The sequence below is a fragment of the Alligator sinensis genome, unplaced genomic scaffold (genome assembly GCF_000455745.1).
Source record: "Alligator sinensis unplaced genomic scaffold, ASM45574v1 scaffold123_2, whole genome shotgun sequence".
NCBI lineage: Eukaryota > Metazoa > Chordata > Crocodylia > Alligatoridae > Alligator > Alligator sinensis.
Window position 1 is genome coordinate 1,406,934 of NW_005841917.1, and position 17,703 is coordinate 1,424,636.

The window sequence follows — 17,703 nt, forward strand, 5'->3', positions numbered from 1 at the left end:
GTGTGGATGATATTGGAGACATGGACATAACTGATGAAATCCTGACATATGTTCAAGATTCCCTAAATAATAAAACTGACTTCTTATATTCAGGTTGCCATCAGCAACAGCCCATGGTTCAGAATGCCAGCTGCTTGGTACAGCAAGAGTTTGACCAGCAACAGCTTCATCAACACCAGAAACAAGTGGTAGAGCAACATCAGCAACAACTATGTCAGAAAATGAAGCACATGCAGGTCAATGGGATGTTCTCAAATTGGAATTCTGTCAGTAGTGTACCTCTTTGCTGTTCACAACAGCCAGAGCAATATGCATTTCCTGGCACCCATGGAACTACACAAGAGTGCACTTACAAATCGGAAGTCAATGTTGCACCTTATGCATGTAGACAAGAATTTATTCCTTACAAGCAACCCACAGGCATGGCGCCACAGCTTTCTAATTTTACCCATGTAGACTTCCCTGTAGGAAGCTTTGATGGATCAACCTATCCTGCTTCTTCCACCTTGGAAGGTTTTCTCAATTGTTTGCAGCACATCCCTGAGAATCAAGGGTGTGGAATAAATTCTGAACCAGTTATGCTGACTCCTCAAACATGTTATGCAGGTGCTGTGTCTATGTACCAGTGCCCACCAGAAACTCAACCCAACTGTATGGATCAAATGCAGCATAATCCTATGATGGCAAGTCAACAAGCATTGTTACACAAGGTATGGGAAATGGGGATGTTTTCAATTCCCTTAATTTTCTGATTGTTTTTAGCAGGGGACTAGATGATTTATAAGGTATAAAATCTATTAAATCACTGGGTTTGAAACTCTCAGAGATTAGGAATGAATGAAAGCTATTATATCCTATGTTCATTAGCATGAAATGCACTTGCACACATTGTACCAGGTACCAATTCCATGTCCACATCACAGGAACCTTCCCAACTGACATCTCAGTTGGCAGTATTAAGGGGAAACCTCACTTAACCATCTTCTTATACCTGGAATTAGGTTTGAGGGAAACTGGCAGAGTAGCAGAAGTTAAGGCTTTCCCTGCAAAATAGCTATAAGAAAATAAGATCACTGACAACACAGTTACCTGGCAAATGTTATCATGAAATGCCCCTTAAATCCTTAGATCCATAGCACGTATGAAAAAGTTATATTATCAGTATTTGATTTAACTGTTCAGATTAAAATTAAAATTTAAAGATGATATTAATAGATTTCAGTGTCATATAAAGTGTGTATGGATCATGGATTGTTGTCCTCCTTCACATGTGAACGTATTGTAAATAAATTTTCAAGCTGTGTAATAGTACACATTTACTTAAGATGAGAATCTGGCATATATGTGGCCTATGCTTTACACATGAAATATTTTAAGAATTAAGTTTTATAAATATGTTTATAAAAATCCAAGTAGTCTGTTAACCACAGTTGACATCAATGTTAAGGACTGTAAGAAAATTAACAAGTGTTAAGTAAATTAGGCACGTACTCAAAAACAAAATGTAAATATTCCATTAATGGCACTGAATATGATAATACATGAGGTTCAGAGCAGAACATGAACATCACTGATATTAAGATGCTGTCCCTAAAATGCAATTTTGTTTCTGATTCTGAGCAAACAGATTTAGATTAAGCAGCTTCCAAAAAACTAAACTAATGTGAAAAGATTATTAAAATCTGACTATAGTGCAGCAGACATATTTGACATTTATGGTACTTGCAAGCAGCAGTGTAGGGATGTGTCCAGGTACCCAGGACAAAGTGCAAATGGCAACTTCTGGTTCACGACCAAACGTGAATGTGAAGCTGCTGGCTACAGTCACTTTTTTCTCTCTTCCCCATTGCCTCACTAGTTATTTCACTTCTTGCAAGCAAAACCAAAAAGTGAATACAGATTTAAAATAGTTGTCTTGTTCTAAAAATTGCAAATTTGTATAGTCACTACCTAAAGTGTTTCGTAATCAAACTAGAATAATATGGACAGTAGAAAAGACCAAAATTCATTTATTCCCTTTCTTGAACATACTTTGGCAGAATTCAGTGAGAAAGTCAATGCAGCATTTGGCTGCACTATGCCTGAATCCAGCCAGTGGTATTAATCCTTCAGAGCCCCATGTACTAGGCCTGGAAAACATCCCCTGGCCCATCCAAGTTTATTCCCATGAGAAGTGTCCCTATGCAGAATTGTCCTTTACACAAAATCCATACCTGTATAGTACCTCTTTCTTATACTGGTACATGAATTATTCCAGTCTCAACTTCATTTAATAACAGTTTACATTTTCATTTTTTATGTGTAGGCTGTTCATTTCTCACAATATAACTTTTAACCACTTAAATTATTCCCCCTTGTTTGTTCATATTGAGTAGTTTTACCTCTTCCATGTTTCATGGCAGAATGCCATACTGGGTTCTCATAGTACTAACACAGTGTCATGTTATGCACCGTTATAGAAATAGTACTACTAGCCTGGTTGTTAGAACAAATTAACAAAGTACATGTTGTGATATGGTATCTTTTACTTGTTTATTGGAAGGCAGATCCAGTGTCTTCAGCCTCTACAGGTCCATGCACCACAGAACCGGATTTAGGTACCAGGACAGTAAACTTTGTAGAAGGTTTTAAGGTAGCACTACATAAAGAACAAGATACATTGCCAGCAAAGACAGGGTGGGACCATTTTATGGGCCCTCTGAAGAGGACTGTAGAATTACCTGCCTCCCTGTGCTACTTGGGCTAATGGAGCATCAAATTTCTTGATGAGACAGGAGAGTAATTATGACCCTGGTTCTGCCAGTAGACAGAATTGGCCATATACACAAGAATTTGAAAGACTGGAACTTGTGGGAGCACACAGGAGAGGGATTTTTGCTACGAACAACTGTTTTTGGTTTTTCATTTTATTTTTATATTGATAAATATGCATACATAAAATGAAAAATGTGTCAGTTTTCCACTTTGATCAAATAGACCATATCCACTTTGATCTATATTTGTTTGCATAGAACAAACATATGGCTTTATGTATTAAACATAATGTTGCTAGCTCTGGAAAGAGTTAAACTATCACGTTCTGATTTTTTTATGTTTTCATAATATATTTTTTACATCGGAGGAGATGTAGAACAACCAGGGTAAACCCAGCTTTAAATATATTTGTAGCATGGAGACTAGATTTCTTGCCATCAAAGAGTGATTTCAAATAATTGTGTTTGCATGAAAGAAATAGGAAATAAAGGCATAGTTTGTACACTTGAAATAGTAATTATAAAGAATATATTGCAAACCAGAACTATAAAGGTAAATTAAATATATAAGATATGTTCACTGTAGAGAGGAAAAGAATTGATTGTTATAGTAAAGCAGGTAAAATTTCATTTGAGGTTGAGAGTCATGGTTATTAATTTTTTTTTATCCTTCCATGCCTATATTACTCATGGATTATAAGGCAAAAGAGAAGTCTGACTAGCTCTTGCACAGCCATAGAACTTCCTTTATTACTGTTTGAACCAAAGTATATGTTTACAAAAAATTGTGTCCTAACCCTTGATAGTGGTTCCAAAGTTATGTCTGATCAGCACCCTTTTGGCTTTCTCTTATCATTCTTCACCCAAACTAATTATTTTTACCTGTTCAGATAAATCTGACAGACCCATCCAAATATGAAAAAGTAATCACATCAACAGAGAGACATAAAGGAAAATACCGAGGAAAAGGGAAGTGACCCAGGAGAATTTTCCCTTCTCTAGCTGGAATAACGGATCGATGGTATAAATTATCTCAAAAGGCATTAGGCAGACACAGTTCCTTGGGTGAATCTGATATCTTTTATTAGACCAACCCAAATAGTTGGAGAATAGTTATTATGCAAGCTGTTGGGTTCAAAAACCCTTCATCAGGCTAAGGAAGTTTCAGCAGTTGGTGTGTACTCTTTCTGGATGGAATGAAAAGTAAAGAAGCCAGGGGCTGGGCTGGGGAGTCAGTTGCCAGGCAGATTATAATGTATCAAAAATCCCATGTCTATATTTAGTCCATGATTTTTAGTATCCAGGAGGTTGATGTAGTGGAGTTCATAGGCTCGTCTCTGGGATGTGTTGTGTAAGTTTCCTTTGAGGATCAGGACTGAGAGATTGGAGAGAGAGTGGTTTTCTTGTGAGAAATGTGCCCCCACCGGTAATTGGGTATTTCTGTCTTTGATAGATTTCCGGTGTGCGTTCATTCTGGTGCGTAGTTGTTGTTTGGTCTCTCCTACATATTTTCTATCAGGGCATTTGGTGCATTGGATGAGATATATTACATTTCTGGAGGTGCAGCTGTAAGATCCAGGGATGCTGATGGCTCTGTTGTGGGGTGTAGTGATTGTGGGGGTGGTGGAGATGTGTTGGCAGGTTTTGCATTTCTTGTCATGGCACAGTCTGGATCCTTTTGGTGTGTTCTGGGCTTGAGGAAGTTTGCTTCTGGTGATGAGGTTGGCGAGGTACGGTGCTTGTTTAAAGGCTAGGATGGGTGGCTCTGGGAAGATCTTTTTAAGAATAGGGTCTCTTTCTAGTATAGGTTGCAATTGTTTGAGGATTTTCCGTACAGGTTCAAGGGAGGGGTGATATGTCATAACCAGCGGTGTGTGATTTGTGGGGGGGTTTCTTCTGTACTGCAGCAGTTCTTCACGTGGTATCCGGGTGGCTCTTTCAAACATGCAATCTGTCTCTCTGGAGGAGTGTCCACGGCTACAACCTACACCCCTCAAAAGGCACTGTAATTTTTTGCATTAAAAAGCTGAATCTGCAGCTGCTGTCTGTATCCATTAGAATAAAATTAAATGCAGACTTAGCATCAAATCTCAATAATGGTCTTAGCTAGAAAAGCAATTTCCAAAGATATGCCTGATTTGTATATTGAGTATTTTATGGCTTTACTTAAAAGCTTAGATGAGGCCTCTTTACAAAGAATTGAGGGGATTTTTTTTATTTGTTTGCTTTATTTTCTTTCTATAAGTGGAGCTCTGTTTTGGACAGGAAATATTCATCAGCTGATTGACATAATCCCACAAGTAAAATGTATTTAAAGAAAATTGCTGAAATGCATTTTATCAAGACTGATGAGGGCCATTTGGTTTATTTGGCTTTGTCAGATAGATATGGTCATCATTCATTCAAGGAAAAGTACAGTTTATAGTCAGTGTAACAAATTCCAGTTCATGAAGTGGACTGACTGCACAGTTATAGGAGTACTGTAGAAGCTGAAAACAGTCACATGCACTCAGCATGTGGTGTTTAGCTGGATTTTAATTGTAGCATTCTTGATGAGGAAATTTGAGGTGGACTGTGCATTCCACAAGTGAAAATTATGTTACAAATCCGATCTGTAGGAACATTCAGTATGCCTAATTCTTCACTTGTTAATTAGCAACAAATCTGCCTTTGACTTAAGCAACATTAGGATCACCCAAGATTTTTGTATAACTTTTCATTTCTCTAAATATTGTAGTGCTTTCTATTTCATTTGAGAGCAGGAATCGGGATTTCACCATTTGGTTTGTTAATGCAGTATGTTCAGTTCTAGGGAGTATTCACTGTCTCAAGGAGTTAGTCTTGAGAAGATTTAAAGTGTATGAAAAGTTTTTCTTTTTTTCCATTAAAAATATGGCATTTGCCATTCATATATTTATAGAAAAAGGAACTCTTTAAGTGTCTTTTAACTAAAAAAAAGTTTCCCAGAGTACCTTGAAGAAAAGGGATTTGATTTCAGAATTGTTCATGAATGGCACCCACCAATCAACCACCATTCAACAGTATTTGAATACTTCAGACGTTTAATCAATTCATCAGCATCAGAACTAATTTTAGAATTGCTAGATGGCTCTTTCATTTGGGAAATACAAATTAAATACAATAGTCACTATTAGACTCAAGTATTTAGAGTCCTGAGTAACTCCTTGTGGGGTTACTCATCAGAAATTCCAGTTTTGTGCAGTACTTACCTTAACCTGGTTTTCCTGTATACCTCAGCTCTTAGCTAAGAGTACAGACATAATCTTTGCAGTTTTAGGATTACAAATCTTTAATGCTATCTGTGTGAATCTCAAAGCATGTCATAGGCATGGTGACCATATTATTTTTAAGGAAATCTGGGACACTGTGCCCCAGGCAGGAGGAGCAGTGCCCCGCCCAGCCTACCCCCACCTCCAGCTCTGGAGGACAAAGGGCACCAGAATACAAATTCGCCCAGTGCTATACGTGCACATGTACAGCAGCGCACACATACAGCAGCGCTTTCCCCCCAGCCCCAGGCAGGAGAAACAGTGCCCAACCCAGGACACCCCTGCCTCCAGCTGCTGCTCAGAAAGAGCGAGGCCAGGGAATGCAGGCAGGGTGGTGCCAATCCAGGACTTTTGTTTCCATTTTCACCAACTGGACGAGGTGCCAGGACAGCCTACAAAATGTAGGATTGTCCCAGCCACACCTGGATGTATGGTCACCCTAGTCATAGGGGTTTCTTTGAAGAAAGGAATTGCTATATACTAACTACTGTAATGTTTTTTTCCAGTTCCAAAACGGTTTCAATGGAGGAAACTTAAATGAAGCATATCCCCCTCAGTTAAATGCGATCAGTAACACACAAACTACTGCACACCTTCAGCCTCTTCATCATCCCACAGAACCCAGGCCCTTCTCAGACTTGGCATCCAGTGGATTTATGTAAATTAGATCTAATTGATCTATTTGTTGGTTTGTATTGGTGGAAGATTGAATTGTGAAGAAGAACTTCATCAGGCTAAAGATGTTGGGCTTTAAAGATTAAAATATATATTGAGAGGTTGTGGTTGGTTGCAGTATCTGCCACTTGGATAGGTAATCCAAGACCTACCATTCTGAGGGTGGGAATTAGAATTATAATCTGCCTAAAAGTGAACATACGCTGATTTCCATCAGATTGAAAATGTGTGTTACAATATGGATTACATATGAAGGACGTACTACATCATGTTGTAGAACATAAGATAAGGCAAATGGTTTTATTATTGAGAAAAAAAATTGGGCACTTTGACAACGTGATTTGTAATGGCAAGGAGAAAATCTTTTCACATTTGAATTTTTTTCAGACTTTATTTTAAAAAAATTAAAAAGCTCTAAATCTACAAGCATCAAAAGCAGTTACTTTTATTGCATACTAAGCTCTTTAATTGCTTATTTGATATTTTAACTTCTTTTGGTTTAGGTCTCCAGTTCTAGCACTTTAATACAAGCATAATTCAAGGATATGATATGTAGTTTTAGGTTTATATAAAACAGATCCATTGCATTCCTTTACTGTCAACCTGAAGTGCCTCACAACTTGGCTACCTTGTTTCTCAAAGGAGCTTGTTTCTGAAAAATATTCACCATAAATTAATTAGCCATATTCCATGAACTTTTAGGTAACATCTACAGTGCTACTGGCTGCTTGTTTTTTTCCCAATACATCTTTTAGTAAATTCAACTTACGTTTGTGTCTGCAGAATTTTTAAACTATTATCCAGAGTTTTTAATGTTCTGAATTGAGTTCATCTAAGGGTTCCTTATTCTATGTTATTGTTTTGCTTTCTTCAGGTAAACAGAGTTAGAAAAGAAGCAGATTTGGGGGAGGGAGGGAATTGTGGGTCAAAGGGGGTGTGATTTCTCAGGATTAGTTTTAGAATATTACTGCTGAAAAACATGTGCCTTATCTTGTGTTAAAACACTTAAAATGTTCTTTACAAATAATACAAAGCTGCTCTATGCAAATACTTTCATTAAAATGGATATTAAAAAGGGTTACATTTTAAACCAAGGGAAAGGAACTCTCAATAGCAAACAATAGTGAGGCTTACTTTTGGTTTAAAAAAAAAAAAAAAATTTACTCCGAGTCAGATTTTGATTGGCTGCAATTTTTAACCGTCTCAGTGGGGAAGAGGTCTGCTGTTTTAATATCCCTGAGAAATTGCACTCTTAGAGAAAGAAGCTATCCTTTTTTTGTATGTAAACCCATTTTTAAAGTTCTTTATGCAAAATACATAATCAAAAATATTTTAGTTCAGGTTATAGTGAGATATCCTTGTAATTAAAGGATTTTTGTAATTTTTGTTTTCAAAAAAGCAGAAAACTTTTTTTATCTGAGGATTGTTAGAATTGTAGACACCAATGTTTGGTGCAAAATACTAGTCTAAGTGAGATATAAAAATGTGTATATGTTCAAATTATTGCATACTCGAGTGCTGTATAATTCATATGTAACAAAGACGTCTTTTGTAAAATATTTTAAACCAGTTAATTTTAAAGTGTTACATCATTATATATAAAGAAAAATGTTTATTAAGTTTGGTATCTATAATATAAATGGCGTTGTAGACGGTTTGTTAAAAAAGGAGAAAAAGAGCTCCATCTAAGCTGGTGTTCATATTGTTTAATACAAGGACAGTAACTGAAAATTTGAAATCATTCTTCTTTAAAACAGGCTTTCCATGAGGGAAAATGTATTTAATGTGATCTGCTAGACCAAATTTCAGTTTGTCACAGAATTTTCAGGTGCAAAACTTTACCAGATCTTTTACTCAGTGTTACCAAATGTGAAATTTCTTTAAAGAAATAACTGTATTAATAAACAGCTGTTATTCAGGAAAACCCATTAAGTGGCTTATAACATGAGATTCAATTATTTAAAATGTGTCAGACTTCTTGTTTTCAGTAAAAGACATCACAAGAAGTTTTGAACTAGTACCTGTACCCATATCATATTTTAACATTTGAGTTTATTTATTTAAGATCTTGTTTTAAACTACTATATGAAGCATCTTCTAGTCAGTGTGCCGTTTAAGAGTGGATTGGATGATTATATAAATACTGTAAAACTAAAAGGTTCAAAGGGATAATGTAGATTTTACATCAATAGAAATATCTCGTTTATCAATTTAGTTAAACCAAATACTTGTTGTCCTATCACTAAGTGCCAAGGAAGCAGTACTACTAGTTTACTGCCTTACTGCAAACAAGTTAGGTTTGTTATATGCATAATATCAGCTTATTTTCTGTGTTACATATGCCTACAACAAAACTGCGATTACTAGCGCACTCTTGATCTGCACCAAACCATTCTAAAAGTGCCCAGGCATTTTTAATGTGTTTTTAGCCCTCCAGCTCTGTTATAAGTAAGATTATAACTCAGTGTTAATCAGTATTACTATCCAGTTTTGTAAAAGTTTTCCGAATTTTTTTTTTCTGTCCTGTTCTTATCTCTAATTTGCTATGCCTGCACATGTCGTGCAATACATTTCTTGTGCTAGAGTATGGCTTTGTGTAGTGCTCTTGCTGAATTTCAGGAAAGTTTGTAAAACAAAATATATGATAATAAAATAATCACTTGAATGTAGCTGGTATGCTTTCTTTCATGATAAAAATGTTTTTTTGCTATAGCAGTGTAAATATAAAAAAAGGCAGCACAAAGAAAGTAAGAATGAATGCTTCTTGTACGGTTGGGTGCTTGTCACCAAATATATATTTTATAAACTATTGGTATTTGCATCATTGTGAGCTTTGGAATTTCCCAAATGTTAAATGCTAGCACAGGTAGACAGTTTGGTGCAGCGTGTTCACTTGCATTTGCATCTGAAATGTACATTCCTTTTGCCAAAGTAAAACAGAAAAAGGTAACTGGTTTAATCATTTAAATTTTTAAAGAATTTAAATGTAAATAGCAGTTAACTTAATAGTTGAATTCAGCCAGACAGAGAACGTAGCTTGAGAATGCATGTTTTTGTGCTGTCGTCATTCCACTGCATGTTAAGCAGTAAAAGATTCCCCTAGCCATTAAAGAGTTTATTGGCGTGGTAGAATATTTTCATTCATGCTCTTTGGCAGCATGGCATATACAGGTTCAAGATGCGAGAGCAGATTTTAAGCAATATATCATAGGTTTATACAGGTTAGGTTAGGTTTAACAGTTGGTAGGAGTGATGTATTCATAGAGGCATTAAAAAAATGCACATTGGGCAAACCCCCCTTACTCTCAGGTATGAGTTCCATTCCATTTTTTGGCTACTGAAGCCCATATCCAGAGGCAAAAAAAAATGCTGAATTTAGCAGCAAAAAATATAGGTCAGTTCTCCCCCACAAGCAACAGAAACCTCCACTGCTGCTGTACAACTATTCCCAGAATGCCTTGCACTGGGTTCCTGCTTCCTGGAGCCAAAAAGTTCCGGCAGAGCAAGACAAGGCAGGAAACAGCACGGTAGGCTGTAGTGAGCAGCCCCAGGGTGAAGCATTCTTCCCTACCCATCCTGGCGTCCCTCCCCTTGAACCATGTGCCCTGCTTGCCCACTCTGGTATGCTGCTGTGTATGCCTTTCTCCTGCACCAAGCATCTAATTAAGTCCACTCAGGGGCATAGGTCTCACACCAGCTACACAATAACCCTCCCTTGCCAGCCTGTCCCCAAGATGCAGCTCACTTCTAAGTTGTCTAATACTGTGTTTCCCATAGAGAAAAGAAACATTGAGGCATTGAGTCTCCAAAGACTTCAGGCCTCCCCTTATGGTCCACCAGCAAAACTCCAGATCTCACTTACCTTTGGGGTGAAAGTGGCCATCATGACAAACACTGTTTTGGTAGCTCTTTAATTCTGAATCTCTTGTAGTTCAGGTATCAATGAGATGGCCTCAGTGCTGAAGCTTAGTTGTGATATACCTGCCAACCTCACTTCCCATGCAAGTTAAGTGCACAATAAAGTGCTTGCAAATTCAGACCTTGACTTTATTTCCAATGTCTTCTATAATCAGGGACAGATTGAGGTTAGATCATACTGTTGGCCTCTGCCAGCAACCCTCAGTATGACAGATGTACAGCTTGAAAACCCAGATTTTCCAGTGATGGGTTGGCCCCTCTTAGGGGTCTGAACCTTCTGATAGATCAGTGACTCAGCAGCTATCCTACAGGAATTAATACCAAATTGCCAACTTCAAACTGGCTCATGCTTTTCTGAGGGTACACTCGCTAGCCCTGCATGCCATACCAAAACCAACACTTCTCTTAGATTTCTCCAAACAATGAGCACTGCTAGTACTGGGAGATGATGAAAAAACCTAAATAATATTCATGATTATACCCCGCACTGTTCCTTATACATGACAAATTGCTATGCACATTGCATGCCTTAGGTAGCATATTCCCAACCCAGTAGTTTAGACAGACACCTCCATTCATTCCTGACATTGAAGCAGGTCACCATATTAACACTCTAGAACACACTTTCTATAGGTGGGAAATATTTCTCTAGTATCAGCCCAACACCATGATGCTCTTTGATTTTATAGACTGTTATAGACATGTGCAAAATAGCCTCTCCAAGGGTGCCAGCCTCCATTCAGGTCCAATGCTCACCACTGAATTGCTGGAAACTCTAGACTTGATTCTCCACTAATATATCTGAACCAGCTTTCAGGTCCAATAGACATCTGATCCTTCCATCAACAAACTACTGCTCTGATTATTCAACACCCAATATATCCTCCGTCTCTTGGACTTGTCCATAGTAATAAATTAGGCCGGGCCAGTCAGGAATGCAACCAACTGCCAAGTTCAAAATACCACCTCCAGAGAGGCACAACTGAGAATATGAAATTGATGATGGCCAAGTTCATTTGTAATTCCTGCAAAGTAATCTTGAATGCCTCAACCTCCTAGCTAGCTCCCATACTCCTGCCTGTTTAACAGTGAGCAGAGATCTGAATCTAATGCTCCAGACAAACTAGGCAACTAATTTTTTTTTCTGGCAGTACTCCTAAGCTATGAGCCAATTTTCAAAGAGCACAAAAGGCTTGTTTCCTTCCCTGAATGCTCCCTTGCTACAAATAAAAATTCATACAATGCCCCACTGTCTGTAAATTGGCAACCCAATCTGCATACCACTCTTGACTTTGACCCTATACTGAACCTTCAGAGCCTGAGCGCGCACACAAACATAAATGGGCATGGCCATCAAAATTTTAAAAACCCAGCAAATTAAAGCCAGAGGGATATTTGGTATATGCAGAAGGCTATGTGAACCTAAATGACATGCAATCTTTAATCCTCCTATGCTTACAGTAAGGTGCAGGAAGAAGAGTGAGAGCTTTGTTTCAGGTCTTCTTTGCATTCACTAAGTGCTGAAGGTCTGTTTGCTCCAAACAGACCTCATGCCCTGCTTGGCTAGTTAATCAATCAGCACTGCCAACACCCTGGTTACCTAATGTCAGGGTGTCCAGGGATTCAGATTCCCGCATGTTCAGCATGCCATTCATGGGAATTTAGCTCTACCTCTGGCCTACGTGCCACAAAGACATCTTAGCTCTTCAAGATAGCCCTCTGTTCCTTTGCTAAGAACTTAATTTTTTTCTCTGCCTCACTTCTTTGTGGACTAAGACAGGGTGTCTCCCCAGTAGTCAGGATCACCCTACATATGTTAGAGTCATTAGTTTGGAGCCTTCAAAGTATATATCTAGGGCTTTTCTAACCTCAAGTAAGAAATGCATGTTGTACAGGGCTCCTTAACTTCCCCTTTACCGCTTTGGGGTAGTTCTTAACTTTGACAGAATTCATATGAGCCTCTAGTTAACCAATAAGGGGAGACAGTGAGCTAGCTTGTTCACTGAGCTTGGGCTCCCACTCCATGGTGACTTGAGTAGGCCTATCCAACTCATACCACACCATTCCCTCATCTCAACAGTTATGCAAATGAAGCAACTACCCTGCTGAAGATTAAGTGGGGACAACCACCTGAAATATTCCCCCTTAAATGGCCTTGGCCCCTTCCTCCTCTGAATTGGATCAAAGTGTTTACTCTGTAACATTGTGCTTTCTTTTAACACCATCCCTGTACTCTCACCTAGGAACCAAAAAATTTCAGCTATTTACTCTCCTATTCTCTTACTTGAGTTAGTAGAGCTGCAGATCATTTCCCCTACTAAAGGAAACCATACTTTATTACTGTTGATGCTACAACTTTTACAGTATCTTCTCAGAGACAGATGTCTTTTAGCAAAATTCTTAGTTTATTTTGGTGACCTCTCTCTCCCTGAAACACAAGAAGGTTCATCTCTACTGAAAAGGGGAGTTATTGGAATGAAGGAAAAGCAAAGCAAAGCAGAAAGATCTGACCAACCCACAGTCTCTGAGTGAGGTGTCACTCACAACTCTATTTCATAGATTCCACAGACATTAGGGCTGGAAGGGACCTTGCAAGATCTTTGGGTCCAGCCCCCTGCCCAAAGGGCAGGCAGTCAGCAGGGGGTCAAATAATCCCAGCAAGATAGGCATCCAAGTGTTTCTTAAAGGAATCCAGAGTAGATGCCTGCACCACCTCTGGGGAGAGTCTATTCCAGGCCCTGGAGACTTGGACAGTAAAGAAGTTTTTCCTTTTGTCCAGCCTAAAACAGTCTTCCAAGGGTTTGTGACTGTTGGACCTAGCCTTCCCATGGGGTTCCCTGGTGAACAGACATTCTCCCCATTCCCAGTGCACACCCCTTATATACTTACAGGCTACCACCTATAAGTATATAAGTATGCCCCGGTCTGTTGCCAGACAGTCTAGAAGTTCTTCATTCTACAGTAACATCACCGTCCCTAGACAGTTTCTTCTGGGCTGTGGTCAGCTAGCCCATTCTCTTGCATGCTTTCTCTTTTTCTCTTTACTTTCTTCCTTTCTCCTCTCTATATGTAGATGGAATGCTCTCCTTTCTTACTTTTCCCCCTCTAAATTCACAGGTGGAGTGTGGCTCCAAACTTTTTAGTCCCTATCTACTATATTGTATACTTTAAGCCTCCCTGCAAATGCCCCATTTACAGACACCTTTTTTTTATTTTTTTATTACAAATCTTCTGTTATACCAGTTACATACTGTAGCCACTACATTTTACAAAGCTGAATTAAGGTCAAGAACATACCCCTAACCTCTGCCAGCTACTGTAATTGTGCCTCTGTAGCCGTAGGCCTACAATCACTCATCTGAAAAACTCAGACTAAGAAGATGTGAAAGAAAAACTTTAATTTCTATGGAAAACCGACAAAGCAATTTACACAGAGGAGGCCTTTTAGTTAGGAGACTGTTGACACCTAAGCCTAGCAGAACAAGGTCTTTTCCCACCTACCTCAGCTGTAAGGCCCAGTCTAACAGATGTTCTCAGGATACACCTACTAGGTCAAGTCTTGCAAAGATCACGTGAGAAGGAGAGAACCTTTAATAGCCCAGTCATCTGAGACTTACCTGGATTGTAAAAGGTAAGTAGGCAGGTAGGCATCTGTCTGTCTCCTGATAGAGAACAGAATAGAATAGAATTGCACCAAGTGAGGCATCAGCTCACTGAACATTTGTGAGTGTGGTGGTAGAGTCCAATTCTTGAGTAACAGTCCCTTCCGCACTTATCACATTTGACGTTCCTATCTAACAATCCTGAATGTGGTGCAGGGTTCTTCCTGAGGTTTCTTTTTTCCTCTGCATGTTGGACTCTTCTTTCCTCAAAAGCCTTCATTCCATGCTTAATAAACTGTTTCCAATTGCTTTGACCCTCAGGTATCTTCTCTGAGTCATTTTGCTCAATGTTCATTGCCTTCATATCCTCTTGCAAACATCTTTATAGCAAAGATAAGAACACCCATGTAGTCTTCTTCCTGTAAATAGATATCCATATAAGAAATCCTTGGGTATATGGCCATCATCCAATCTCTGCATATGACCAAGCTATTGAAGTCAACACTGACTTTGGGGAGAATGAATGCACATTCCACGATCTCAGCATGGGAAACTGTCCCACCAGAAAACTCCTAGAATGTGGCAAAGGCAACATCAGTAGAAGCTGTTGAGGCACTTTTCTTGAACAAAGTATGTGGCCCAGGATTCACAGCCATACCCAAGGGTGTTTGTGACAAAGTGAGGTATACCTTGATCTTGGCCTTAACAATCAGTTTATTGTTCCACACTTATTTGCTCAGCATGCTCATGATACTTGATTTTTTGCCAGTACAGATATTCAGTTCAGCCTCAAGTAACAGATTGTTGGTAATAATGGAGTCAAGGTACATAAAACTACTAACAAAATTCAATATATTTCACCTCTTGTGATCGCTGGTGATGAGTCAATGTTTTGGCCCATAACATTGGTCATCTTGATGTAACTGTAAAACCAAACCCTTGGCAGGCATGAGCAAGGTGACTGATGAGGCTTTGAGGGTCACTCTCTCTGGGCTATCAATGCAGTGCCATGAGCAAATAGCATCTCACAAATCAAAACTTTCTGCACTTTAGCCTTCACTTAAAAGCATGTGAGGTTGAATAATTTGCCACCTGAGCATGTATGCAAATAAATTCCTTCAGTGGCAGTCCCAAAAGTGTATATCAGAAGAATAGAAAAGAAATAAACTTATCTTTAGATCACTCCTCCACTTGATTTGAAGCAGGTATTTGAAACCAGGTCTTGTACCTAAGCTAGAGAGCTCTCTCAGCCAAGATTTTCTCAGTTTATCTTGATGATGTTGTTTCACTTTGTATAAATGCATATTCACTGAACTACACAGAGAAAATGACTTTATACCCTAGTGGTTAGCACACCTGCTTAGGAGAAAATGGATTGCAGGTCCTACTCCAATGAATATTTTATACAATGTGGAAGGATTTCACCAGCAGATGAGAGAGACTTACCTCAGAGCATCTTGCTATCCTGGTGGTTGCAGCACTCTTTGTTGCTCCCTTTGGCTCATTATTCCTTCCTCTACTATGAAGGAGAGAAAGCAGCATTATAGCATCTATTTATGGGCCTTTTTAATGTATAGAAGGGGTCTAACTTGTACATCCACCCTCCGATTTACGGAAGATAAGGGGACATTGTGTACAGCTGAGACAGGCGCTGAAAAAACCCTACTGGCCATCCCTGTTTGGTAATAGCTGTTAAATGCTGATGAGGCCTCCACATTTAGCCCTATTGGGCATTGACAGATGTGGGAGAAAAAAAATGTATGCTTTACCAGAAGAGGCAGACCCAGTTCTGCAGCCTCTGTATAGATTGGGCACTTCAACAGGGCTTTTTGGTGCTTTTATCTAATAGCTGATTCAGTCAGCTATTAGATACAAGCTCCAAAAAGGCCCCACTAAACCTATACAATCTATATAGGCATTAGGTGAACCGGGTCCAACTAACGCAATGCCTCTTCTGTGCATGGGCTGGGCTCAGCACAGGGGCACATAGAGCTTAAAGTAAAGCACCAGAGTTTTTGACATCTGTAAGCAGCCATTATGGTTTCTGCATATCGCTGTTTCCATGTCCGCATCGACACTATCAGTAGGACAAATTCAGGCTCATTGTTATTCAGTATATGAATGTAAATGCAGAGAAAGACCATAGGAGAGTCCATCATTGTGAAAAACAGATTGGTGGGTTGCTCTGTCAAAGCTGGAAAATTATGGAACAACGGGGAACCAAATTGAGACTTGGGAAGTCTATAGTAGGTGGCACTGCACACATAGGGACAAACCACATTAGAGCAGGATCTGATAATGATGGCCAATATGCCAAAGAAAGTCTTAAGTCCACTGTCATCAGTTCAAACCTCTAAAGTCTTCGAGAAACTTATGACATTTCATTCTGTTTATGAAATCCATGTACACTGAGTTCTTATCAGCCCATAAACTTTTATGCACTTATCTTTATAATTGACATCTACTTACATTTTTAATAGTACTTAAAAAACATTTAAAAGGAAATTCCCAAACCAAAAAAAGAAAAAGAAAACTATAATTTAGACTTTAAAATTTCTAGGTAAAATCAGTGTTATAGAACAACATTTCAAGAATGCTGTAGTTAATAACACCTAAGGACTGAAAATATGAAAGTGATGATGTAAAAAAAAATCATTAATATAAGTGCAAATCATGTTCCCATTCAAATTCATATCGCAAAAACTACTTGGACTTGGAGTTATACAAACATACAAAAATAGAATGTTTAATGTTTCTTCCTGTACACAGAAAAGAAACAGATACTTGGATTCAGATCTGGATCCAGAACAAATCAAAACTCAATGGGGTATTGAAATAGAGCCAATTGTTCGCTAATGGTAAAACCAGGAAAAAAAGTTGTAACGTATGGATTCAGATCCAGCAAGCCCATTTATTTTTAAGAAGGGGCAAATTAGATAAAAAGTTGTATCTAAAATGGGCACATCATTGATAATTCTCATAACTGCCTTCCAGGAATCAAATAATGTACTCCTCACACGTTCTAACTGAATAAAACCTTTTTAATTAACCAACTAGACAGACACCAGGGCTGTGTGAAGCTTCGGGTGGTGATTCAATTTGGAGGACATTTGGCCCAATTCAGTTGCCAAATTTGTGAATCTAAATAAAATCAGGGAACCAATTAAAAGGTGTGAATCAATTCAAAGCTCTCTGAATCTTTGGAAAAGATTCGGAGAGCTTTGATGATTCGGACAGTCCCCGGTGGCTGCAGCAGGGAGCTACAGCCAGACTTGGAGCTGGTAAGTACTAGGAATGGGGGCCAGGACTATGGGGAGACCCCTGCCAGCCCCCAGCCCCTGCCAGCTCTCCCTGCTCCGCTTGTGCAGAGCCCCCCATGTGGTGCAGGGCAGTGGGGGGCGGGCAACAGGGATCACCCCCACTGGCAGGAATGGTGAGTGCGGGGATTTTTCTCGGGTTTTTTTT

General features: G+C 38.9%; 1 protein-coding gene across 1 annotated transcript in view; it reads left to right on the plus strand.

The window, feature by feature from the left end:
• AHR (aryl hydrocarbon receptor) overlaps positions 1-9,387 on the plus strand; it is a 94,252-nt gene extending 84,865 nt beyond the window's left edge. The window contains 2 exon segments of the mRNA XM_025198227.1: positions 1-710; positions 6,550-9,387. The exon segment at positions 1-710 is cut by the window's left edge and continues 12 nt beyond it. Of these exon segments, the coding sequence (XP_025054012.1) occupies positions 1-710; positions 6,550-6,705 (866 nt within the window). The 3' untranslated portion in view covers positions 6,706-9,387.
• Positions 9,388-17,703: the final 8,316 nt, after the last annotated feature.